General features: G+C 41.5%; 1 protein-coding gene across 1 annotated transcript; it reads right to left on the bottom strand.

The window, feature by feature from the left end:
* Positions 1 to 8,141: 8,141 nt before the first annotated feature.
* On the bottom strand, positions 8,142 to 27,365 carry wnt10a (wingless-type MMTV integration site family, member 10a). Its single transcript, XM_056241845.1, is given in 5 exon segments — positions 8,142 to 8,970; positions 22,286 to 22,659; positions 25,814 to 26,076; positions 26,937 to 27,121; positions 27,123 to 27,365. Coding segments are annotated over 5 exon segments (1,329 nt in total). The 5' UTR covers positions 27,162 to 27,365; the 3' UTR covers positions 8,142 to 8,502.
* Positions 27,366 to 27,580: the final 215 nt, after the last annotated feature.

The raw sequence follows: 27,580 nt of genomic DNA, 5'->3' as shown, positions 1-27,580 counted from the left end.
AGATAGATAGATAGATAGATAGATAGATAGATAGATAGATAGATAGATAGATAGATAGATAGATAGATAGATAGATAGATAGATACATTTCTCTTGAAAAAGTTAAGTGATTACGAATTTAAAAAGCAGTTTCATATATCCCAGTATTGTTCAACTGGTCGAGGTTGAAATGGGATTTAGAATGTAATTAATAATAAGTAATACAATACTTTTTAGAGAGAGAGTAATTAGTAAGGTAATTCCACTGTTAAAGACGCAATTAGTAGCTAGTAATTCATTACTTTTCTTTAGAGTAACCTACCCAACACTGATGACAATTAATGATTAAAAAGGTTACTTGCCTGATTTATGCTGCAACATGTTTATATAAAGGCATAGATGATCAGTTTTGCTACTCTATAAATGGTTGTTGACTGACTGAAGCCCTGAGGGCGTCTCTCTGCAGGCTGCAACAAAGTGCGTGTCCTCACTCTTCATGCGGTTTGCAATGGAAAAATAGCTTACTTTTGCCAGAGAACAGAAAATAAAATTCCAAAAAATAAAAGATACATGCACGATAGATAATATTGGTCTGTACGATGTCCATCACATCAGTCCTGTGTAATGCGTGCTTTTCTTCCTTCCTGCTGCACATGCAAAACAGGTCAAATGTGAAAGCTGGCAGGAATGTCAACATCACTCGTCATCCTCTTCTATAATTAAGTTCTTTATTGTTTTACAAATATTAAGTTATCCACAAAATAAAATAACTTATATATATTCAAACTTAAAAAATTATACCATTTAAAATTATACCATTTAAAATAAAAATGCCTATTATCGCGTTCACCCCGCACAGTATTTCGTGTCAGTCATTTCTCCAGGATAATTGGTCTAAATGTGCAAACAATCAAATTGAATTAAACGTTAACCATGAACTCAGTTAACTGAAAACTCAATATTCAACTGACTCAATATTCTTTTACAAATGCATTATTTGATGTTTTGGCATATATTTTAACATGAGAAAAATCACACAAATAAATAAATACAACAACAAAGCAAAACAGAAGAACAGAACAAAATTAGAAGATTAAAAAAAAAACACAAAAGGAATGATTCTTCTTTCATTTTGGGAAAAATTCTAAAATTACTAAATGAAAAATTGGTTGGAGTTCCCTTTGAAATGTATTGCGCAATTATGAGTAGGTATGATTTTTTTTTCAGATACCAAGATTTTAATCAGATACAAAGAAAGATGGTTTCGATGGGCAAACGTGTTCAAAAGCTTATTCTATGTAGTTATTATTGATCAAAGTGATGGTTTTCGCAGAAACTTCATGATTCAATGAAAAAAAAAAAAACTGAAACTAGAAGTTTCTTACACTGGCCATGAACAGTTACTTTCATAAAATATCACTAGATATTTTACTACTTTATATAAGACATTATGTAAGACAATGTAAAGATGCTAAAACAACTCATGTCTGAACAGTTGAACAGGCAGAAATTGATATATAATTTATATAAAGTTTAGTGAGTTCAGGGGGCCTATAGCTACCACATTATGGGTGTGGTGATCAGGATGTGATTATACATTTGTCTAAATATCTACTAACTGACATTAAAAGCTCTGGTGAATATGTTCCTGTTACAGCCAATAGTTTGCAGGGAAACGTCATACACACAAGCATCTGTAGAGGTCCAGCTTTTTTCATACATTTAGACTCCTCAGATCCTTTTTATGATGTCTTTTTCATTATTTTGTGCATATCCATGTAGTGTTGTCCTTGCTACTGGTCTCCAGGACTGATCCACAGCTTGCACATGAGTGCAATCATCTGACTGTGCTTAAAAAGTGTCCATTGACAAGGCAAACAAGCCTTTGAATACCAGTCTACACTGGTTATATGTACAATCACTGGAAGACATGCTGGCCTTTTTGAATTGATATTAACTGGTATATGATACCGTTTTTATACTCAGAGTTTATTTGCTAAACTCTTCTGACAAATGGCTCTGTGCAAAGGTATATGAAACATCATGGATGTACTATATATATATATATACACTCCTGGGCAAAAAAGAAAGAAAATAAAAAAAGCCAAGCCCAAAATGGCTACACATTAAGTTTTATAATTGTCTCAACCACAAATTATTGGTCAGGAAATTAGCTAAATTTAAGTAAATGCACTACTTAAAAAGCCATTTCATGTCTCTGAAAAACATCAAAGACAGAATGAAGTTGTTTGGCAGAATATGGGAAGTTGTGTGTGTGTGTGTGTGTGTGAAGTGATGAATCACAATAAAACACGAGTTGCATGGTGATGCTCCAGACCGGTGTCTTCTAATATCTGGTGATAAATATAATAATAAATGCATCTCTACCACAGTGAAGCATGAAGGAAGATGTCATTGTGTGGGAATGCCTTTTTAGCTGCTGGGATTGATGAGCTACTTCACAGTGAAAAGTCATTTAATGCGTTGGAGTACAGGGAAATATTGCAGAATGGCATATTTCCCACAAATGAAAAGTTGTTAGAGGAATGATCAGATGTTATTTTTCAACAAGACAATGCTCTTGCCCAAACGTCTCAGGTTACAAATGTAACCTTTGTTCCCTGAGAACAGGGAACGAGACAATACGTCATCGACGTTATGGGGAACGCCTCAGGCGTGACAGGTGTCTGAAATCACTATCAAATCACGTCAATCACATTGACCGGCGACAGCCCGTGAATCATTAGCGTGAATGATTAACGTGCGACCTGGAAGTATATAAGGGCGCCTTGCAAACATGACAAATCACCTTATCGTCTGAAGGGACTGTACGGCAGGCAAGCCCCGAGGCATGGCAGGGAGACGTATTGTCTCGTTCCCTGTTCTCAGGGAACAAAGGTTACATTTGTAACCTGAGACGTTCCCTTTCGAAGGGAACTCAACAATACGTCATCGACGTTATGGGGAACGATATACCCACGCCGCCATGCTGAGGGGAGTGCATGCCCTCAGGCAGTGACAACTGTCCGAACCAGCAAATTCAAATGAAATGCTAGAACCACTCACCCTCAGGTCACACTGGGCTGTCAGTGACAGCATTCCCTACGGTCATAGCCCAAGCTATAAGCCTAACAGGAAAACCTCCATAAACATAGTTAAATGAAAGCCTACCTGGGCCTGCTCAAAGGCCTAGGACCACAACTTCAATTAGAAGGGGCCCCTTCTAGGGAATGTGGCTAGGGAACCCGAAGGAACCCCAGCCAGTCACTATTCAGGGGAACGTACTCACCCCGATATGCCACCAGGACGGCCTGACCTGGCGTCAGATACATAGACACTTAGTCTGGCCACTTCCTGTCTGTCCGAAGACAGAGCCTCTGGAAAAAAGCCTTAAGTAAGGCCTCCAACCCGAGGGACTGCGACGCTGGCAGTGAACCACTCGGCCCGGATCTCAGAGACGGGATATCCCGGAGAGTATGACTCAGCATAGTGCTTTATGACCCTTGCTAGCGAGGGGAGTTTCTCTACTCGATCCATGGATCAACCCAGTGTTTGCAAACACTGAGGAGGCCTGTGAAGGCCTAATGGCTGATCTAACCGGGAGGCCTCACAAGAGGCCTACGACCGTCTGACCAGACTCAGGAAGCCGCATGCTCATAGAGACCCTCAGTGAGGGGAGCACAAGGTCTGCCTGGTAGGCAAACCAGGCTGTAGGCAGGAAAGGTTCCAGGAGGGAACAAATAGCAGAGAATAAACACTTTAGCGAGCCAGGGCGCAAGCTCGCCCTCAGCAGCTGCCTATTAAGGCTAGCTGAAACTGATAGCAAGAGGCCACTAGCTTCATAAACCCAGCACCATTAGAGAAACATTACAGGGAGGCCCGGAGAGGCCTACTACCTGATAACCACAGTATGTGGGGAGCTCACCTTCAGGGAGGCCTGGTGAGGCCTGCTACCTTACAACCACAGTATGTGGGGAGCTCACCTTCAGGGAGGCCTGGTGAGGCCTGCTACCTTACAACCACAGTATGTGGGGAGCTCACCTTCAGGGAGGCCTGGTGAGGCCTACTACCTGATTGCTACAGTCTGTGGGAACTCACCTTCAGGGAGGCCTGGTAAGGCCTACTACCTGATAGCAACAGTATGTGGTCACCCACAGGGAGGCCTAGAGAGGCCTACTACCTGATAACCACAGTATGTGGGAACTCACCTTCAGGGAGGCCCGGTGAGGCCTGCTACCCTACAACCACAGTATGTGGGGAGCTCACCTTCAGGGAGGCCCGGTGAGGCCTGCTACCTTACAACCACAGTATGTGGGGAGCTCACCTTCAGGGAGGCCTGGTGAGGCCTGCTACCTTACAACCACAGTATGTGGGGAGCTCACCTTCAGAGAGGCCTGGTGAGGCCTACTACCTGATTGCTACAGTCTGTGGGAACTCACCTTCAGGGAGGCCTGGTAAGGCCTACTACCTGATAGCAACAGTATGTGGTCACCTACAGGGAGGCCTAGAGAGGCCTACTACCTGATAGCGATAGTACGTGGGGAACTCACCCTCAGGGAGGCCTGGTGAGGCCTGCTACCTGATAATCACAGCATGTGGGAACTCGTTTTCAGGGAGGCCTGGTGAGGCCTACTACCTGACAGCCATAATATCTGGGAGCTTTTTACTGCTACCCGATAGTAAGCCAGGCTAGCTGTCCAGTTGCCCGTCCTTGGGCTTGTCTCTTCAGGGAGGCCTGGTGAGGCCTACTACCTGATAACCATCTTAAGTGGGAATTCACCCTCAGGGAGGCCTGAGGGGCCTACTACCTGATAGCAACTGGTAGCTGAGTCCGGGTGACAGTTCCAAGGCGGCCTGCTAAGGCCAGCCAGCTGGGGACTCGCCTATCAGGGAGGCCCGGTTGGGCCTACTAGCTGATAGCAAGTCAATTCTGCTACAAAGGAACACTGTTGGGAACCATACTACACCAATGTAACTATTGGGCCCACCCACAGGAGGCCTAGTACGGCTAGCTACCTGTAGCGGCATTAAAGCATGACCCACAATGTTGGGACTCACCTCCGAGGAGGCCTGTTTAAGGCCTACTACCCACTGGTGAGTCAACTGCCCGAACCACCAAGGCCAACCAATTCTCTCGAGAAGTAGCCTATAGCGCCCTCTTGGGGGCTGCTCATACAAGGAGGCCTGCTGAGGCCTACTACCTGATGGCGCAGCCTTCGTTGGCAGATAAGCTGTTTACACAGCGCCTACAGCATCCTGGTGCCTAATCACATTGCCCATGGCAGAGTACTCAGCATAGAGAGCTAATACCCTTAGAACAAGGGGAGTACAACATACGTCACTCTGCCTCAGTGGAGGCCCCAGTTAGTCAGGGGCCTACCATCTATGCATGGGCGTCAGCACAGGGCAATGCTCTGGCTTCAGGGGAGCGAACTTCGACCAAAGAAGAAGTGAAGGCTTACTTCATACTCGACCCGAGCCATAGTAGTGCGAGGTAGGATAAAAACAGAACTGGGAGTGAAGTGCTCAGACCTACCCTGAATCACAGGGGAATACTCACACCTCACCCTGAGTTTACCAGGGTGCGGGCCTGCCAGCGGCTCTAGGGGTAACAGAAAAACATCTGTGCCCAACCTAGGGGAGTGGGGCTTGAATGAAAGCCAACCACCTACAACCCACAGCCTGAGCAGTAGCTCAGCAAGGTATTAGTGAAGCCTACACTGGCGGCCTAAATCCGTAGGCCAGTTCTGCACGGCAGGGTCGGGCAGGAGACTCAGTCTTCTTAGTGAAGCGAAAGACGGCCTAACCCTGCTCAAAAGGACTTATATACCACGGAGGCCTAACTGAGGCCTACCATGTCCTTATAAACCATCCTCTGCACCACGCTGCATTACTCTAGTCACCCCAGAATGCAGAGAAGGGGGCAGGCCTTGGCCTAACGACTCCCATGGGAGGAGGCTGATTATACAGGGATGCCAAAACCTACATTCACAAAGTGAAGGGTCAGAGGAAGAAATGCTAATTTTAGCAGAACGCCTCTAATATCCCTGGCACAGCCTAGGCCAGCTACAGAGGCGGCCCTGGTGAGGGCCAACCTGTAAGCATAGATCTATCTGAGGGCTCAGAGGAGCCACAGCCTACTAAAGAATATAGTCTGTATTATTCCATACAAAGGGCTGCAGAACGCTCAACCTAATGAAAACTCAACAGAGCTCAAGGGGCGAAATACTCAGAAAAGTCAAAACGGTCCCATGGGCCGGACATAAGATCTATCTGAAGCTCTAGCGTCAGTCAACACTCTAAGTAAACATTCTATCAGAGAGAGACCAACTACTCTACCCTGAGGTGGCTAGTAGCCCGAAGGCTAACATAGTTATCATTCTGGCCACCTAACGGGGAACTTCAGGGCCCTAATAATCCAATAAAGTTACCTTACCTTTATTACCTTGACATGACCCCATAACTCTTTATACAGGGAACGAGGTCTGTAAAGAGAAATGTTATTTTTTATCACAAAAAATATACTCCTTGAAAAGACCAGCAGCTCACCTGCGGCGTGCAAAGTGAAGACTCACCAGACAGTTCTTCATGAACATGGGGTCTACCACCTTTACATACCTGAAAGAGGCACTCTCACTAACCAAGCCGAGGCGGGCCATCAGAACATTGTTCTAACCATGAGCCCAGCCTCAGGCCTGATGTAAGAAGCGCCTGGGGAGTCGGGGAAGAGAGGAAAAGGCAAAGATATAATCACGCCCTCAGGGAAGATGATCCAAGACCAACGCAACGTGCGTTTGTGCCGGATCACCTCCCTCAGATCCCTCTTCCCATCCACGCATACCCATGCTCTCCTATCCTCTCAACATCAGCGAGCTAGCCCGCTGATGTTGGTGGATACAGGCAGAGTATGGGTTCTTCCATGTCCTCTCGATCTCAGTATGAGATCGGGAAGAAATGAAAGGCTCACCTGAGCTGGTGGTTCTATGACCGGGGAAAAACCGCTCTCATCGCGAGCGATTTCTCCCCCAACGAGCAGCCACGGCAGCTGCAGCCTGCCCGCGGCGCGTTCTATAATACCAACCAGCTCAGCATACACGGGGCAGGGTGGCTGAGAAGATACAGGAAAATATTTTATTATTTCCACCCTCATCAGCCATCTCCTGTTTGTCCGGGAGAGCGCTTGCTGCCGGACTAAGTTTTCCCTTTTTTTCTTTTTTGAAAAACTTCATCCAATTGCAGCTTCTCATCAGCCGCCGCATCGTCTGAGAGGATTACACCCCTCTCAAGGCGATCGGCGAGCTTCATCTGTGACATCCAGACGCTGAACCCTCTTCTCTCGAGAAGAGGGACAGGCGCGATCACAATTTGTACAGGCAGTTCCCTCGAGAACCGCCTGTGCGCGTCTTCCTTCCCAGACAAAAAATGCACAGTTCACGTGTGTCACCCGGCTACAAATATCTTGGGCATGGGTCTGCACACTTCTGAAAGCATTTCATAATTACCTGATTTTCAAAGCAGTTACAGACAAAACAGTCCCTGAAGACGAAAAGATGATTTGTCATGTTTGCAAGGCGCCCTTATATACTTCCAGGTCGCACGTTAATCATTCACGCTAATGATTCACGGGCTGTCGCCGGTCAATGTGATTGACGTGATTTGATAGTGATTTCAGACACCTGTCACGCCTGAGGCGTTCCAAATAACGTCGATGACGTATTGTTGAGTTCCCTTCGAAAGGGAACTGCAAAGAAGTGTCTTGAGAACAAGTCCAACAGGCTCGTGTTTTTTGGCCTGGTCAGAGTCCAGATTTGAACTCTATAGTGAATACTTGGTCTCACATTAAACTCAAATGAACTGGGATACATTGTCCAGCTACTCATGAACTGTTTGAAGCCATTAACATTGAGTGGAACAACACTGACTCTTCTTCCTGTAAAAAGTTGTCTGCAAGTTGGGAAAGGCTAGTCTGTGCTAATTTACTTTATCTACTAAAGTATTTGTGCAATTATTGCTGAAATTATGTGATCATTTCCTGACCAGTGATTTGTGATTAAAATGATTAAGACCATTAAAAGACCACTAAAATACCACTTTTTGCTAAGGAGTGTGTGTATATATATTTCTCTTCTTTAAGTACCGGAATCCCATGCGGCTGCTTACAGGACTGCGCGCCACTGATTTCTTTAAAAAACCAAACTAAAACGAACACAACGCCGTGTCGGTGAGTGCTTTGTTGGCAATATACTCCACAATATATTCATATTCGTAATTTATTTAAATTAAAAATACTTTCTGAAATTATATGCAGTGCAAGTCCAAAAAATCCGTCTGAAATCTTGTGCTTGGACCCATGCAGTGTGCAAACATGTGCACACTTCTATAGCACTCAATTCATCTCAGTCCGCTTTTTGTGCTTTCCATTGGAATCATGGAAATGGCAGTCCATTGCAAAAGGGAGGGATTTCTTAGTCTTTCCCTATGTTTAATGTCTGTTTTTGTACATTTAGTAGATGATCGCTCATTTCATTTGCAGACGCTGACCCACTCTGTTATCCTGCACTCCTCGCACACCACGTAACAGCACCAGTGGAACTTGCAATTGCAGCGTTCGCTGCGAGTCTGCTGTAAGATGTTGTGTCCCCGTCCACAGCACAGGCTCTCACAGTTGTCCATGCCCTGGCTGGTCTTGTTACAGATCCGGCCCTGCGTCCCAGCAGAGTCCGAACCGAGGTCCCTCTCGCAGAAATCCGGAGACTTCTCAAAGTAGACCAGATCGTTCACGTTGGCTCTTCGTCGGTGGGTGGGGTGGGCATGCTCCACCTGTCCTGTGTTTCTGTTGTGGGCTTTGATTAGCGTGGCGATGTTGAAGCGTTCTTTCAGCAGCGAGCCCACCGTTCTGAACTCTGGAGTCACCTGCCAGCAGGTCTTCAGCTGACAGCTTCCTGATGTACCGTGGCATTTGCATTTCCTCCTCATGTGGTCCACCACAATCTGCACACAAACAAAACAGACGAGGAAGAGTTAATATCTGGAAGCCACAGCACATATGGACCATAGCTGGCAATCTAGACCTTGCAATGCTATGAGTAAAGCTGTAATATACTGTAAGTGAAAAATGATCTGATCTCAGTTCTTATTAGATGAATCACTGATTTGTGATGAATAGAAAGTTATACAAAAGATATATGAATAGGTGGGTCAATTACATATTAGAGGGTCTACACTAAGGACAATTATTTTTTTTAATGCAAAAAGTTAATGGACAATATTAAAAAAAATATATAATAAAGGATTATGCAAATAATATGCTTAAAAAGGTTTTAAACTTATTGTAAACTTTTATTTATAAAATCAGGAAAGTTATACCACCCTGATGTTTTTTATTTTATCCCACTCCAAAAAATATCTAAATACATTTTAATTCAGAAATTAAAAACATTACCTGTTTACACCTGGTATTACGATGTGTTTTGGTTGATCGGATCACAAGTGGAAGAGGGAGACACGTACCAGTTTACACCTGGTGTTTTAATCCATCTTATTTTTTTGTCCACTTTCAACAACTTCTGTCCTGATTTCTTCGAGGGGAGGGTCTATGGGCAGGTAAATGTATTTTTTTTTTTTGTTCATGTGCTGTTCGAACGAATGTGATTTCGACTACCTCTGGAAGTCAAAAGTGGACAAGCTCAAAATGTTTTAGACCCCGTTTACACCTGTATTTAGCATCGTCCACTTGTGATCCGATCGACCAAAACACATCTTATTACCAGGAGTATACAGGGCCATTGTTGTATGGTCATTGTATTCAAGTCATTGTACAGTATGTAAGAGTTGTATTTTTATGCATTTTTGAGCAAAGAATTATGTTATTAACAGATTTATTCAGTCTAGTATATCTAATGAACATTTCTGTGTGGTAATGAGTTCCACTACATGACATGTCAGAGACTGGTTGGAGATGAGGATGGCCTATTCACAAGTTCAGACCTCCCATTCTCTCAACAATGCACTCGTCTGTCATCCCCGGCTATAAACTTTTAGATCCAATTACCAAGAGGAAGAGGGGCCACCCTCACTACTGACAGATGCCCCAGCATCCACCCATATCAACAACACAAGCACAAACATTAAGGCTTAGCAATCCCACATTTCACACTGTCTCAGGCTTCCTATAGCGCTCAGCACGGGACAAAACACAGTTTGAACATCTTTAGAGATAAGTCGAGTTTTGTCTGTCAAAACTCAACGGATTAGGTTTCACTGTACAAGATGAAGCTGTGCTATTTCATGTCACTCAGCATGGTTTGTGATTTTTCTTCTGTCTTTCCCCTATATATATATATATAAAATGTCTTTCAGTTTTTGAGATGACTCAAAACATTTTTACAATCCTCCAGGGCTGCAGTCTGCTAAAACAGATTTTTTTTTTAAACTGTTGCCGTTCACCTCAAGTCGCAGGTCGGTTTCAGCAGTTGTCAAAAGGAGACATCTCCCATCTCTGAATATTGTGAGTTCTCCAGGCTATGCGGTTTGCATGCCGGTGGTTTCTATTTCAAGCTCTTTGCCACCATAGGTGTGCATGCAAATGGAGCAGGTCGGTTTTATATGAATGGGCACACACAGTGGAGAGACAGATATGAAACAGATATAACCTTATTGAGGCCAAAGATAACAACCATCAATCACAACAATACACCCACAATGGCAAATCAGGTACTACAAAACCGTTTTCGCTCAACATAGACACAAACAATTCAGGCTGAGGTAAATATCTCAGTGGTACTCAAATTAACCCTTAGTGATGGGAAAACAAGGATTAATCCTTTCCGGCACCAGTATTTTCGTGGTCGGGATCGTTTCGAGAGCCTGCAGCCTTCCAAAAGGAAGCCAAATCAGTCACCTGAGGACCGATGCAATACGGGTACAGACAAATAAAGATATTCAAATCCTTTCGCTTTGAGTGCTGAGGACCTGACGGAAATTTAAATGTCTCACCTCCAGCAGTTTAGTAAGTGGACCTGCCTGCTCTTGCCATGTGCGGCCCATGATGAGGGAGCTACAGGGAAGAGATGGAAGATCGCAGAGTCTGATTGGTCTTCTTCCCCCTCGGCCTGGACTAGGCACCTAAGGGCAGGAGTGGCGTAGCAGTGGAGGAAGCGAGGAAGAGACAGGAAGTGCTCTTGGAAGCTGCCACCCTGCTTAAGTGACAACAGGATAATCTATCGGGTCTGTGGAGAGGTGGAGCGTCTGACTGAAGCCTGGCAGGCTGTCTAGCCCAAGGAGCTACCGATGAAGAGTAGCTCATTCCTCTGTCTGCCATGAACAGATTAACATCCTTAAAGCGAAGCCTGTCAAGACTCTGCGTTGCCCTGCTGGCACAGAATGAGACTCGTGAACAATGGGCTTTACCGGTAGATTTGTTTTATTCAGTGTATCCTACAATTTCTATAGGGATACAGCACTTTATAAGCCAAGGAACATACAATTACAGTGCAACCGCATGCAATCGCGGGATGTTCTGGAAATCTAAAGAGTGTCAGCACCTAACAAACCTAAAGGCATATTTCATCCTTGAAAAAAGCTAATCTTTCGGTCTGACATGTCTTTGGCAAGAGAAGAAGTGCAGTGGAAGTGTTGCAGTTATTCATCAGCATTTGATGTGTACAGCAACATGTGCTGCTCCAAAAGCTACAGTAACACAGCAGAAGCCACTATAAATGGCTCTGCAAGCAAAACATATTAGGGCCTATAAATGTGCACATTTTCTTTTCCGACATGCTGTGGATGTGGATGTTTTGAAGGGTGTACTGTAATTTCATTGGTGCAGAGCAAATTGAGAGCCACATCTGGGCCACTTTAATTGAAGAAAAAGTGAGACAGGCTCGCCCATAAACTGGCACCAGACTGAGATCAAGTAAAACACATTGGTAGCACATTTGGACCACAGGCAGTATACAGCAAAACAGTTGTAAATGTACAACCCCTCAAGTCAGACGCTTTCCCCTTTACACTAAACCAACAACATAAACTAATATTAAAAATATATATAATTAATCAATCAATAAATCAATCAAATATTGATACTAAGTAAAGTCCTTCAAGAATACTATTAAAAACAACTGAAAAAGCATTTGCAACACATTTAGCTTTCCGGATGTGCCATATTTCTGAGTGGGACTATTTTATCCATCCAGATTTCATTTGAGTGATATTATGCTGATATACATATTGGCTATGCTATTATTGGTTAAATTACTTTTCTCTGCCATGCGGTCTTTAAAAAAAATCTCATAACGAGTGGAGAAAGTTATTCGATTTTTATTAAAGAAAAAATGAATATTTTTTAAGAAAGCTAGTTTTCAATTACAATTACAATACAATTTTACATTACAGAGTTCCCATTGACTTTTGAACAGACCCCCCTAAAGCGTGCAGTGGGTTTAGAGGGGGGGTAATTGAGAATGATTGGGGAAAAGTCATGTGAGAGGAGGCAATGCCTCCATCGCACTATGATCGGTTATGGTTAGAAATGATTGGCTCGTGCGTTACAACAAATTGATGGTGTTAATGGAAAGACTAATTAAAAAGTAAGTAAGCAAACTCACCCACTTAGATATCACTGCTTTGTCACGTCAAAATCAAGCTTGAAATGGCCTGAAAACATGATGACTGTGGGGGCGGGGACGGGGGGCGGGTGGAATAAATGTAAAAATGCTTAAAATGCTGATTTGATGAGATTTATACTTAGGTTTTAATAAATAGAACATTAAAAACATTGTTAATGTAAAAATACAAAAAGGTTTTTTTTTTGGTGTAATGTAATGTTTAACCAGGAAAATGTGACAACATTATGGGCCCTATTTTAACGATCTGAAACGCAAGTGTCAAAGCGCAAAGCGCAAGTAACTTTGTGGGCGGATCCCGGCGCTGTTGCTATTTTCCCGGCGGGATAAATGCCTTTTGCGCCTGGCGCAAATCTAAAAGGGGTTGGTCTGAAGTAGCTTCATTATTCATAGGTGTGGTTTGGGCGTAACGTGAAATAAACCAATCAGAGCGTCATCTCACATTCCCTTTAAGAGCAGGCGCGCTTGTTCTAAAGCGGATTCCTATTATAACGGCGGATTTGCCAGGCGCGCGCCAGGAGCGGTTCACAGCCGAGGAGAGCAACGTTCTCGTCAGGGCCGTAAAACACAGAGAAGTGACATTGAGGATGGAGAAACCCACCCAAATTAACTTCTGTTAAACAGGCGTATGATAATTTGGGTAAATGTGTAAGCTACATGTATGCTTTTATAATAAATTGTCTATCTATCTATCGATCTATCTATCTATCTATCTATCTATCTATCTATCTATCTATCTATCTATCTATCTATCTATCTATCTATCTATCTATCTATCTATCTATCTATCTATCTATCTATCTATCTATCTATCTATCTATCTATCTATCTATCTATCTATCTATCTATCGTAATAATGTATGATTTGCAAAAATGAAAACTGCTGCTTAGATGAGAGAATCAAAGGGCCCTATTTTAACGATCTGAAACGCAAGTGTCAAAGCGTAAAGCGCAAGTAACTTTGTGGGCGGATCCCGGCGCTGTTGCTATTTTCCCGGCGGGATAAATGCCTCTTGCGCCTGGCGCAAATCTAAAAGGGGTTGGCCTGAAGTAGCTTCATTATTCATAGGTGTGGTTTGGGCGTAACGTGAAATAAACCAATCAGAGCGTCATCTCACATTCCCTTTAAGAGCAGGTGCGCTTGTTCTAAAGCGGATTCCTATTATAACGGCGGATTTGCCAGGCGCGCGCCAGGAGCGGTTCACAGCCGAGGAGAGCAGCGTTCTCGTCAGAGAAGTGACATTGGGGATGGAGAAACCCACCCAAATTAACTTCTGTTAAACAGGCGTATGATAATTTGGGTAAATGTGTAAGCTACATGCTTTTATAATAAATTGTCTTTCTATCTATCTATCTATCTATCTATCTATCTATCTATCTATCTATCTATCTATCTATCTATCTATCTATCTATCTATCTATCTATCTATCTATCTATCTATCTATCTATCTATCTATCTATCTATCTATCATCTATCTATTGTAATAATGTATGATTTGCAAAAATGAAAACTGCTGCTTAGATGAGAAAATCAACGTGTATGCGCGTTGTGCACACGCTACATTGATTATGGCCAAGCATGCGCCCTTAAAATAGCGTAATGAACAACGCGCAACGCGCCACTGACTTTAGACTAGTTTTTTTCTGGTCAGTGGCGCAATTGTTTTATAGAACAGCAAAATAGCATGAGGGAAAGTTTGCGCCGGAACACGCCTCCTCTTTGCGCTGAACCACCCCGGGGAGCGCAAGTGTATTTCTTAGTTAACCGACGTGCGTCTGTGGAGGGAAAAACCCGCTTTGCGCGGGTGCAAAATAGGAATGATACATGCGTCAGTGTACAAAGTCATTTGCGCCGAGTGCAAGATAGGGCCCATAGTGTATGCGCGTTGTGCACACGCTACATTGATTATGGCCAAGCATGCGCCCTTAAAATAGCATAATGAACAACGCGCAACACGCCACTGACTTTAGACTAGGTTTTTTCTGGTCAGTGGCGCAATTGTCTTATAGAACAGCAAAATAGCATGAGGGAAAGTTTGCGCCGGAACACGCCTCCTCTTTGCGCTGAACCGCCCCGGGGAGCGCAAGTGTATTTTTTAGTTAACCGACGTGCGTCTGTGGAGGGAAAAGCCCGCTTTGCGCGGGTGCAAAATAGGAATGATACATGCGTCAGTGTACAAAGTCATTTGCGCCGAGTGCAAGATAGGGCCCTAAGTGTAACTGGGACATGTATTTTTATTTGTAAAAAAAAAAAAAAAAAAAAAAACATTAAGTGAGAATAATGATTCTTTTCAGGATGCCACTGATAAAAATGCATTAGTGCACTTCCAGAATTGCCATATGGCAACATGCCTGTCTTCCTTTCTAATAAAGAGTTTCCACATGGCATTGTTCATATTCCTTCAATTTATTGTAAAACTATTCCAGATAAAGTTGATCTGTGAACAAAAACATCCATGTAACGTATAAAAGATTTAGAAATCCAGATGTAGAAGAAAGGTACAGAGAACAGCACAGTTTGTGGAGCACTGCAACAAGCACCCCATGTATGGGTGACCACAGGAAAATCTGTAGAGAAAAATAAAACGAATGAAACTGCATTATTGATTTCTTTAAATGAAATGTAATTTCTTGTAATTGTTTTCTGAATAGTGAGAATGTGAAGGAAAATCAAATGTTGACATTAAATTGTAAATTGGATCAGCTTTCATTTCATGATGTCTTTTACACTAGTACACAACAACAACACTGATGTCTAAAATATTTGCATGCCAGTCCAAAACGCATCACCACAGACAGAGGTGATTATTGTGGAGAACTTTGCTGTTCAGGGCACTGCAGTCGCAGTAAGACTCTGTTAGGTATAAGCTGGAGCGTCCACTAAAGGTCTAGGACAAAATGATGACAGGGTACCTGACAACATGATCCTCCATCTAATGGCTCTTGATGAATTGCTGAATGAGAATCCTTTGATGTTTTAGAGGAGGCGTTCCACCAAAAACCTCAATGTCCCGACACACATCTTCTTTAAACTCTCGGATAGATGCGTGACCAGACTGTGATGTATTTCGTCAATTAAACGTGTTTACATTTTAATCATGTGTGGTGTATATAGCAAAGAAATGTAGGAAATGTCACTAATACTTCTAGGTCAAAACATTGTTCTTATAAACTGTGTTTCTGTACCGACTCCTGCCCTTTGCTTGCCTTGCTCTAAAAGTAGAAACGTTGCCTGGCTTTCCAACCGGTCTTCATTGAGTGGAAGGAGCTCCAATGAAAACATGCAAAAAATAATTTACAACCCCACTAGACGTTGCCATGTAATCGGCTACTACTGCAAACATAAAAACATGCCCTGTTCTTTTTGCCCCGCCGGTCCATATGATGTTGCCAGAAGTGGTGAATGGCAAATACTAAAACAATACAATTAAAATTGATTCTCTTCATGCAGTTTCCTTTCTCTCTCTCTCTCTCTCTCTCTCTCTCTCTTTGTTGCCCTGGCCAGTGACAGACTGTTTAAAAGTTGTATTTGGGGAAGGAAGGGCGAATGTCTTTCTACTTCCCGCTGTGTTTGATGTCTAAAATCTTTTGCTAGCTTTAAACATCTGTTTCCAAATAGCCAGCAGCCACTAATTAGAGCTTTTAACAAGACTGAACGTCGTGAGAACCAGAGGGTGGGCATGAGGCGACATGTACATCCCAGTAAAGTCACTACATTCCTCGACAAGCGACTACCTTTCCCGGGGAGGGAGGTGGGGAGGTGAGCGAACGTTGGGTCGCAAACCTTGCAAATAAAAAAGCTCTGTGATACAGAGCATGTCCCCACCTACCCGGGACCCCTACGTCACATCACCCATCTACCAAAATTATGGGATCCAATTGCCAAAGACAATGGGCTAAGCAGAATTTTTTTGAGATCACATATCTTTTATCAAGAAAATTAGTTTAATTAAAGTTGGAAGATGAAGGATTTCTGATTTTTCTTTCTCATCTTGCTGACACTGACTCAAGAAAACCTGCCAACAGTAACATATTTCGGTAGCAGCAAATTGTCTTTTCTTTTTTTTTTTCTGACAATCAGATTTGGATGCCAAATAGGCTTACTGGCAGAAGCAGAAGAAATATTCCTAAACAATGGCGTCTCTCTGTACATCACACCCTCGCTGGCAGCTTGATCAAAGACCACACCTCCTAACTGAGCTTCTCAGACAGAAATCCTGAACTTCCAGCATCCTTTATAGATCATCCAATGTAAATAACAATTAATCAGTTTAGAAACTGATAACAATATAGATCCTTTGAAGTGTCGTCTCTTAAGCTCTTGAGAGCTCTTCAAATGGGTGGCTTTTGCCAATGAAGTCTACAATGATCATGATAATTACAACAGTAAATCATGACACTGTGACAGAATTCATCAATAACAAAGACTCTAGAAATATACCAAATTAACAGTCTCTAGAACAATGTGTCAAAGTGAGCAAGACACAAAATTGGACATGAGAATTATCAGAAGTATTTTAGATGGCAAACACAACTAAAAATCAAGGTTCTTTTTTTGGGCATTTATGGTTCCATGAGTAAACTTTAACATTCATTATTTTTTCTTGGGAAAAAGATTCTTTTGATTTATTAAGTTCTTTAGATTCTTTAGAAGTGTTCTTCACACTAAGACAAAAATAGTGCTTTTGAGAACGGTTTACTGAATGGTACTTTGGCAAAGCTACAATTGTTCTTCTTTATGGCATTGGCATCGTTGCAAAAACCCAGTTTGGAACCTTTATTTTTAATAGTGTATCTGTTACTTTATTTAGGACTGACCAAGTATGTTTTGTCTAAATAATCAAGGGAGCCAGAAACCTGATGGAATGATACAGAGACAAATTGGAGAAGAGGAAGCAGCAAACAATGAACAATCTGCAACTCTGTCTGTGTGAACTTGTCAGTGATGGCCCATCGGAGCTTATCATGGTCATTTACACTTCAGTTCTGTACCGTCGTGATAAAGAGTGATAGCAGATTAATCCATGATGATATCTTGCCTCCCACAACTAGAACGCACAGCTAATGAGCTGCTGTTTATTGCAACACCAAAGTAAGTTAGACAATATTGGAGTTACAAGCAATAGTGAAGCTCTTAAAGTCCCTCTGTAGTCAATAATTTTATCCCTTAAAACTCATCTTTGATCACCAAAATGACATACATTATTCAAACGTTTTTTTTCCCTGTGAAAAAATGTCTTCATGCCTTAAAATAGCTTGAATGTAACTCGACGCCCTTCATTCATTTAGTATACGTGGATCCATTAAAATTCTAATTAGCCCCGCCTCCACTCACACCACCAGCTCAGAGACCCACTCGGCCAACTTACTGAGGTAAACACTGCACAATGGTATTACTCTTTACAACGTTGGACACATAATGATGTTGTATTAACAAAGTTCGGGAGGAACATGTTTAAATTATCTATCCAATCATCACGTCATTCCAACCAGCAGTCAGCAATCAGTAATCAACATGTCTACCCAATCAGAGGCATATATATATATACATATATACGTATATATAGACAGTCGACCCACCTATGTTCCTCGACAGTTTTCAGCATCCCCGTCTCCACATTCACCTGGTTACGTCCTAACCAGAAATATGGGGGGAGCCCAACCCTCGAACAGCACGCCAAATACGCATACTACTTTACTCTGATCTGATTACTCGTGAAACAGTTATTAATATGTTTAGCCTTTTGCTTGACTATGTTATCAAACAGCTAATAATGTGTTGCTAATGTTACACAAACCATGTTCCCATTCACCATATCAGAGTCAGGCAGCTGCCTTCTAACAATAATCAGAAACGCTTTGATACGTGGAGAAAATCATATAGTTGATCATAACATCGTAACATACATCATACACCCGCTATATTGCTAAATATACCCGATTTTTCATATCAACAGAAAAATATTCAGAGATATAACCTGGCATCTCTCGAGACTCCCCAGCTAGTTCCCTGTTAATGATATGCCAAAGCCCGCAGGCACGTTGACGTGATTGGTTACAAGGTAGTTTCTGATGTCAAAAACTCCAGCGAACCCCGTTTTGAGACTGTCTTTAGATCCCTGCAGTACTAAAGAGAAAATACTCAGCAATGGTGTTGACATGAGTTTCCACATGGTTTGTCTTAAAGCATATTAAAAACACCACAGATATATAAAGAACATTAAAAACTAAAAACAGCGGGACTTTAAAATCGGGGTAGTGATAAGAGTAATAATACATGTTAAGAGTTAGGGTTAGTCCATGTAGCTTAGATCTTATGGTTCATGGGTTCCCAGGTTATGGGTTCAACTCCCAGGGCTGGCATGAGCTGGCAAAAATGTAAAAAATCTGGTAAAAAAAAAGCAATGTAAGTAGCTTTGGATTACCAAATATGAAACCGCAGAAATAAGAGAAGTGGTAGTTTATAGGGGCTTTCGTACCGGGTAGTTATAGGAACTCAGTTATTGGAACTAGCCACCCAAGGCTGTCCCCCGAGAACTAAATTTCCCCCTAGGGCCATTTTCCTGGTTGCATTCATTGTAGGAGGAACTCTGAAGTGACGTAAGCCAGCCGACAGCAATGTCATTTAAGAGCGGCATTCAACAACGTCAACTGGAGGACGCCGTGATCAGCGCTGTGTTTTTACTATTACAGCGCTGTATGTCGTGGGTTTCGATATAATGGAGATGGAATGTAGACATATAAGTTATGCAATTGAAAAGTAGGGGTAAGAGACTAAATCTCTTACAACAACTTCCACTACAACATATCATTGAAGCTAAGAAAAGAACACAAAGCCATGGACAAAGGCGCCAGGTAAAAGCCGTTAAAGGATTAGTTCACTTTAAAAAAAACTTTTGCTGATAATTTACTCACCCCCATGTCATCCAAGATGTCCATGTCTTTCTTTCTTCAGTCGAAAAGAAATTAATGTTTTTGATGAAAACATTCCAGGATTTTTCTCCATATAATGGACTTCAATGGTAGCCAAACGGTTCAAGGTCTAAATGACCGTTTCAGTGCAGCTTCAAAGGGCTTTAAACGATACCAGACGATGAATAAGGGTCTTATCTAGCGAAACGATCGGTCATTTCAAAAATAAATAAAAAAGTTAAAGTTTTATAGGCACAAATGCTCGTCATGCGAACTCTCCTGTTCAAACTCGTTCATCAAAATGAACAAATCTTTTTTCGAGTCATTGACTCGTTCATCAAAATGAACAAATCTTTTTTCGAGTCATTGACTCGAAAAAAGATTCGTTCATTTTGTAACGAGTTCGAACAGGAGAGTTCGCATGACGAGCATTTGTGCCTATAAAACTTTAACTTTTTTATTTATTTTTGAAATGACCGATCGTTTCGCTAGATAAGACCCTTATTCATCGTCTGGTATCGTTTAAAGCCCTTTGAAGCTGCACTGAAATGGTCATTTAGACCTTGAACCGTTTGGCTACCATTGAAGTCCATTATATGGAGAAAAATCCTGGAATGTTTTCATCAAAAACATTAATTTCTTTTCGACTGAAGAAAGAAAGACATGGACATCTTGGATGACATGGGGGTGAGTAAATTATCAGCAAAAGTTTTTTAAAAAGTGAACTACTCCTTTAACATTAGCTTTCTATATGTTTATGTCTTATTGTTTTTTCCCATGTTCGTGAAGTTAGTTCGTGGAGTAAGTATATGTAAACTGTGTGTTTAGACTGCTTTTTAAAAATGACAGGCGCCAGTGTTTTGTATGGCATGTGTTCGGCCAATCAACGTACACTTACTCACATCACTGGTAGATCCTATTGTGCTGGTTTAGACCCAACTCTGAAGTAGCTAATTAAGTTACCCAAAAGGCATTCCTATAACTAAAATCATTCCCAGTTCCTGCAATGCCAACATGCCAAAAAGCCCCCACTTCCACCAAAAGTTATAGGAACTATGAAAACTGCATAACCCAAACTGTCCACACAGCACATGTGCACTTTTTCCCCCAGATCTGTTAATTGTTGCACTGTTGTAGTAATAACCCTTTGAAAAAATTTAGCCCATTAATTTTTTTCAAATGCTTTCTCCACTTTCTCCACCACTGACAACATTTTCAGTCATTTATTACGACACAATGCTTCCCCGCCATTGACAGAATTTTCCGGCAATCCATGTTTTTACTGTGGTAGGGGGCACTTTTACATCTTCTGAAAGAGTACAGAATCTCCTAATCACAACAAAGATGTAGAAGAAGCAGAATATGGACATGAGACATTTATTGGATATGGATATACAATAAATGGCTCATGTATTCCACTTCCAAATTTCACTGTGATCATATAATTCCAAAACATTTTGTCTTGAAACTCTTAAGGATACCCTTTCCAGATCTATTAAATAATTTAGGAACTGGAGTCTAACATTTATGAACAACTGGGCAACAACGGCTTGAGTTAGTTTTGTAGACAACTATATGATTTTCTTTACAGAACAAAAAAAGAAAAGAAAAGTATTTGAGATGGATGACTTGGACCGAGCGTGAAGGGAAAGCAGTTAACAAGTGTCCTGAGAACATAATTCAAGATGGAAAGACATCTCGGGATGCTCCTCATAAAGTTGGTTGGGAAAATATAGAGTGTGTAAAGCTGTCATCAAAGCAAAGAGTGAATCTAAAATTGTTTTTGATATGTTTAACATTTTTAGTCACTGCATAATTCAGTTTGTGTTATTACATAGCCTATTTCTGATGACTTTGTGCTCTGTACTACAAGCTGCATGAAATAAATGTTTATGGATTAAAATAAGTGACATTTTTGCAATAGTGGTATCCACTTGTTTTCCTTATAAAACAAAAGACTCCCATCAGTTCTTCACCTATTACATGTCCTGTTATTCCTCCCAGTGCTTTTAACTTAACTGCGCTACAGTGCCGCTAATCTACCTCTTGTTATCTAATTAGTCCAACACAGGCAAAAAGACAACACCTCGATCCCTTACATCACACATTGCCACCAGGAGGGACTCACTGATCAAAGGCAACACCAGGGAAGGCATATTTTGATAAAGCTTAAATGCCTTTTAAACATTCCCAAATCCAAAGATAACACGTTTCAGAGAAGCACATGTTTGCTTTTGCTCGAGTGGAGTTATTGCTCATTTAAGTGTTTTGCAGTTGGTAGGTGGTTCGGGGGGTGGACACTTGCGTGGAGATCGGAAAAGATTCATGAGTGCACCAAATTGAGCATAGACGGGGCACCAGCTCTTACGTTTACGCACAGGCAGGAGCCCAGGCAAAAAGTTCAACAAACCTCTCTCAAGGCCAGGGCCTCGCACAAACAAAAAAATGTTACGCTTGGCAAAACGGACAGGGATGAAGCTTTCAAGAGCACAGCTGCAACATGAGCGTCCCTTCATGTTTAACTGCCGCTCTGAGAAAATCTGTAGCTTCTAGGTACATCAAAAGGAGGAACTCAACCGCTATTGTCTCCTTTTGTACATGTGACACGGTTATAGTATCTCGGTAGAAAAGAAGCGCTCATCTTTGAACAGCGTGTTTTAACGCACCTTAAAAGGGAGCGTAAGTCGATCCCCTTTGCAATCCAACACTGCTGATTCATTCAGGCTTAGTGTCACACATCACACACAGCCAACATAACGACGTCTCTCACCTGCCTGCCAACTCTGTTGTTATGAAGTCTCATCCTGGAGTGAATGTCTCTGTACGTCTCACGGGAGTCCAAGAACTCCTTGGAGAAGCGTTCACCGAACTCCACGTTGGGGCTGCAGCCGCCCCATTCCCAGGAGTCCTGGGGACCGAGAGCGTCGGCGGGAAAGTGTTCCATCACGCCGTGCACCATTCCTTTACCCCGGTTGATGGCCTCAAGCTGCAGACGGTTGAGTTTGATCCTGAACGCCTCCTCGTCCCCTCTACGTTTCTCATCGCAGCCGCAGGCTTTCAGTTTGCCCATGGCGCAGGCGTTGGACACAGCGTGCACCACGCCGGCCGCCGCAATAGCGTATGCAAATGCGCTTTCTCTGAAACCTGCCAAAGAGACAATACAAGGGATTATTCAGGCAAGCCTCACTCAAATGTTGTCCATCGCCCACTTTGGCCCTGTGGATTTGTTCTCTCTGTGCTTTGGGGAGGAGATCACTATCACCCTGATGCTTGACAGCAGTACCAGTATATTCCCTCCACACAACAAGCAACCGAAAGACCTCACAGGACAAAGCACAACAAATCTAGTGAACGCAGTGCAGCGCTTAAGTATCCAAGGCATGCACATGCAGGAACAATGGAAAAGGTGTGGAGAGCTCTGGTTAGTGTGGCTAAGCACAGACATGCTCATCTGTACACAGGCTCTGCGAAGAGCTCCAAAACGTGGCTACAATTAACCTGGCTACCGTTAGCAGCCGTTTGATCTGCACTAATCACATGCCGCTCATCTGGATTTCAGCGCTCATCCACCACGCTTTTTATTGGAACTGAAGTGTGGCAGACTTTAATGCTTTCTGACAAGATTTAAGAAATTCCTCAGCAAATACGTTCGAACACATGAGAGCCACATGTAGCAGTAGCACGTTATGTTGTTGTCCTTGTATAATAATATTTAATTACAATGTTTTTTTCTCTCTCTCCAGGGTTTCCAGAGTAAAGAAGATGCTTCACCAGAGGTGCCTGCGTGTGCTATAGGCTTGTTGAACGCTAATGGTTTTAAACAATAATAAACGGAGGTCTCATAAAAGCAGACTCTCCTGAATCACTTTCAGGGACAGATGGGGAATTAAAGAAGGCCATGCTCAGAAACATGAAAGAGCCCACTAAAGGCTCAATAGTTTATAGTTCCTTCTGCTTGCTAAAATCAAAGGGCACTTCTTCAGTATGAAAAATACTCTCTTAAGTATACATATAAAATTCCTGTTTTTACTGTTAAGTCTCAAAAAAAGTCTGGTTACTGATCTAAAAGAATATAAAGTATATATTTAGACACACACTTATACATATATACACACAAATACTATGTATGTATATATACACTACCGTTCAAAAGTTTGGGGTCGGTACGATTTTAAATACTTTTAAAAGAATTCTCTTCTGCTAACCATGGCTGCGCTTATTTAATTAAAAATACAACAAAAATCAGTTATAGTATTAAATATTATTCCAGTGTAAATCAGCTGTTTTCTGTGTGAATATATAGTAAAGTGTAATTTATTCCTGTGATCAAAGCTGAATTTTCAGCATTACCAGTGTCTTCAGTGTCAAATGATCCTTCACAAATCAGTATAATATGAGGATTTGATGCTCAAGAAACATTTATTATTATTATCAATGTTGAAACAGTTGTTGGTCTGTCAGTTGTACAGTTTTTTTTTTTTTAGGATTCTTTGATGAATAGGAAGTTCAAAAGACTTTTGTAACATTATAAATGTCTTTACTGTCACTTTCGATCAAATTAATTATTCCTTGATAAATAAAAGTATTGATTTCTTTCCTCCAAAAAATAAAAATAAAATTCTCACTGACCCCAAACTTTTGAACGGTAGTGTATATATATATATATATATATATATATATATTAGTGCAGTCAAATCAATTTATCACGATTAATCGCATCTAACACAAAAGTTTGTTTACATAATATGTGTGTTTATATATTATTACATTTATATATTTCATGTCTCTCTCTCTCTGTGTGTGTGTGTGTGTGCGTCTGTGTAAATGTACATATACACATATAAGCATATATGTATATAAATATGTTTGTGTGTATGTACAGTATATACACACACAGACACACACACACACAGCCAGACAGACAGAGAGACATATATACACTATATGGAAATTTTATAATATATATACACACATTTTTATTTAAATAATTTAAAACAATGGAAAACAAGACTTAATCAGTCTGGTTAATGTCAAAGATCTGAAAGAAACTCTAGAAGACAGATTACTGTATGTGTAATCAACTGTAAGTTGATTATTTCTGCATTATTGACTGTCTGCATTCATATGCGTTTGTGTGACCACTAAAGACCTTTGGTTTATTGTAAATTATCCTTCAAGAGAAACAGAAATGTCCAAGTTTGAACAAGTTTTAAACCGGCCATGACCCTATGTCTACCACTTAAAAAAACGTGTTTAATGCAGATTGGGGCTTGTCTTATTAGGCCTGTGAATGCGGCCTCGCCTCATCTCCATGTCCTGTTTTGTCCATCTTTGGCGATTACAAATGACTAATGAGACTTTAAGACTTAAATCAGGTGTGAAACAGTCAGTGTCAGGAATTCGCTGTGTTTTCCAAAAATGCTTGCTGATGGCAGAGCTGCCCTTGGGGCTCGGAGCAAAGATCTGAGATAGCTGAACGATGTTCAATTGATCATTTCAAAATACACAGGAGCTCACACCTATTAACCCACCCACCCACAGTGACATACACACTCACACAGAGGAGACCTGAATGCTGAAACACACACACACACACACACACACACACACACGACACCAGCCGGTGCTGCTTTTTTGTTCGTGCAATCCTCTCATGATTCTATGGGGGGCAAACGGCACTTAGGCGCAGCCAGAAGACACGGACATGGAAATGCTGTTTTAGATTTCCTTCCAAGCCAATGAAAGACCTGGAACAAATCAATCTAACAAATAATTTAAAGTGAGAGGCACGCCCGGATGCGCTGATGGTGGAGGAAGTGGGAAAATGAATTAAAGATTGAAGGAAACTGTCACTTTGGGTTATAGAAACTAACTAAACAGGTTTCTGCTTTTGCCACTGAGGGTTGGGAAAATGCTGAAAGCAAATTCACAGCACTTGCACTGGCACAAAGTAAAAGCATTAGCTGGCCAGGGAAGCCCCCCTTGCAGGATAGTTACATTCACTTTTTAAGTGATAAATGCCTATGACTGATAGAGTTTTCCTACTATCAACTAGCAATGTACAAACGTGGATTTATTTACCAATATGGGGCAGTTTAAAGCTTACCAAACCAGTTTAGATGCAATTATTTAAGTATGAATACCAACATTAATTTGAAATTCTGTTATTGTATACTTTTACACAATGGCCCCAAGAAAAGCACAGACCAAACCAGATTTTCCAAAAACTTCTCCCGAAATGTTGACAAACTGACGAAGTCACTAGTTCCACATAGTTTAGGTTTATTTTGTTGCTTACCCCTGCTGAAGACAATACTCTCATAGGGGATCTTGTTCCTGGTCTCCAGACTTGAGCAGTTCCAGCGGTGTCCTCTGAACTGATGCTGGCACTCATGGATGGCGATCTGAATGCCTTGTATGGCAGAGGCCGTCACATCTGGATGTCTCATACACACGTCCAGCTGTTTCTTTGTCAGGCCGGGCAGGGTCAAACACACCGTGTTGGCATTGAGAATAGGGTCAAAGGGGATCTTTAGTCCCAGGATTTCATTTGAATCTGCCCTAGAAGAGAGAACGAAACCTTATCAAGTATCCAAAGATGCTTAAAGAGGTAATAAATAATAAATACTCTGTTTATGAGTTCTTTTGCATTGTGTACATGTTTATAATATAAAAATATTCCATGGGTCATACAAAACTGCTGTGTCACACATTAGAGACATTGAGCCACTGTGGAGCCCAATGCTCATGACTAATACAAAATGCACCATGCTGGAAATAGATACTATATACATGCAGAAAATATGGCATCAAAGGAGGTTGATTTGAGATTACTTGTCAAAATATCAGATGCAACATCAGTAGCCTACATTAAAGAAAAGTTATGTGAAACTTAACTTAGTGTATAAACTAACTAATGCAATGCAAATTACCAGTACAATATAATATTATACAAACTATATTATACATTATTTATACACTATTATATTACACATATATTATACTAAATTATACAAACAATGTAACTAAACTGCAAATAAACTACTGTATAACTGATATTAAATGAAGACATTTTTTATTATCAAAATATTTAAATCTATCAATCAAAAGTGAACCAAATAGCCAACCTCGGCACTTTATGACAAGTAGGCTACTTTAGTTACATTATAAAAGAGTAAAAAAAAAACTTACTATACTGTACTATGTAGGCTACTATACTTTTCTCAAAGATGTTGGAAACAAAACAAAAAACGGATGTGCAAAACTTCTTGTTTTGAAGGTTTTATGAAGCACGTAAGAACAGAATATCATGGCAATTTATTTAGTGTATGTTTGTGAGCAAACGTTTACAGTAAATAGACATAGATATTCACGCGCAGAAGCGAATGCAATCGTTTCAATTTAACTCGAAAAGTCCTTACCTTTGAACTAAAAGCGACGTCAAAGCCAAAGAACAGAAGAGTCGAAATAAAAAGTAATCCATGCTGCTGCTGCTCTTCTGCAAAACTCTCTCACAACAACTCTGCTTGAGGAGAAGATCCGTGCAATACGCGCACAGCTTTCCAGCGATCAGCTTCAGATCGTCCAAATCTGACGAAAAAATCAAATGATGCTGGAGAGTGCCAAGCGATGTCGTGACACCTCATTCATGAAACCACTTTACAACTTTTTTTTTTCTGCTGGTGCTTTCTGTTGAAAGAATGAATGAATGAACATGTGAGCTGACGCTGTGAGGATCCGTTGATATCATCTGACACAAGACACTCATGTATACATCAGCACTCAGACTGAGCAATCTACTGTCTTCAGGACTTCTGATGTTTGCCTTATCTTGATGGCACTCAGACTACTCCACTTAACTCTCTGCCAGCCCACCTCTACGTCAGCACACACACACACACACACACACACACACACACACACTGCACACTGCCATAGAGGACAAGTGCCTCATTAGACAAATCCAGATTGAACCGATAAACAGGGAGGTTAGGACCTATTGAGATGTGAGGGATTGGTCTGGGACAGATAGAGAATAATATCTGAGGTACTTTCATGCTATGAA

The sequence above is a fragment of the Rhinichthys klamathensis genome, unplaced genomic scaffold (genome assembly GCF_029890125.1).
Source record: "Rhinichthys klamathensis goyatoka isolate OS25496 unplaced genomic scaffold, OSU_Roscu_1.1 h1tg000021l_1, whole genome shotgun sequence".
In the NCBI taxonomy this organism is placed as follows: Eukaryota; Metazoa; Chordata; class Actinopteri; order Cypriniformes; family Leuciscidae; genus Rhinichthys; species Rhinichthys klamathensis.
This window is presented reverse-complemented; position numbering and strand designations above follow the sequence as displayed.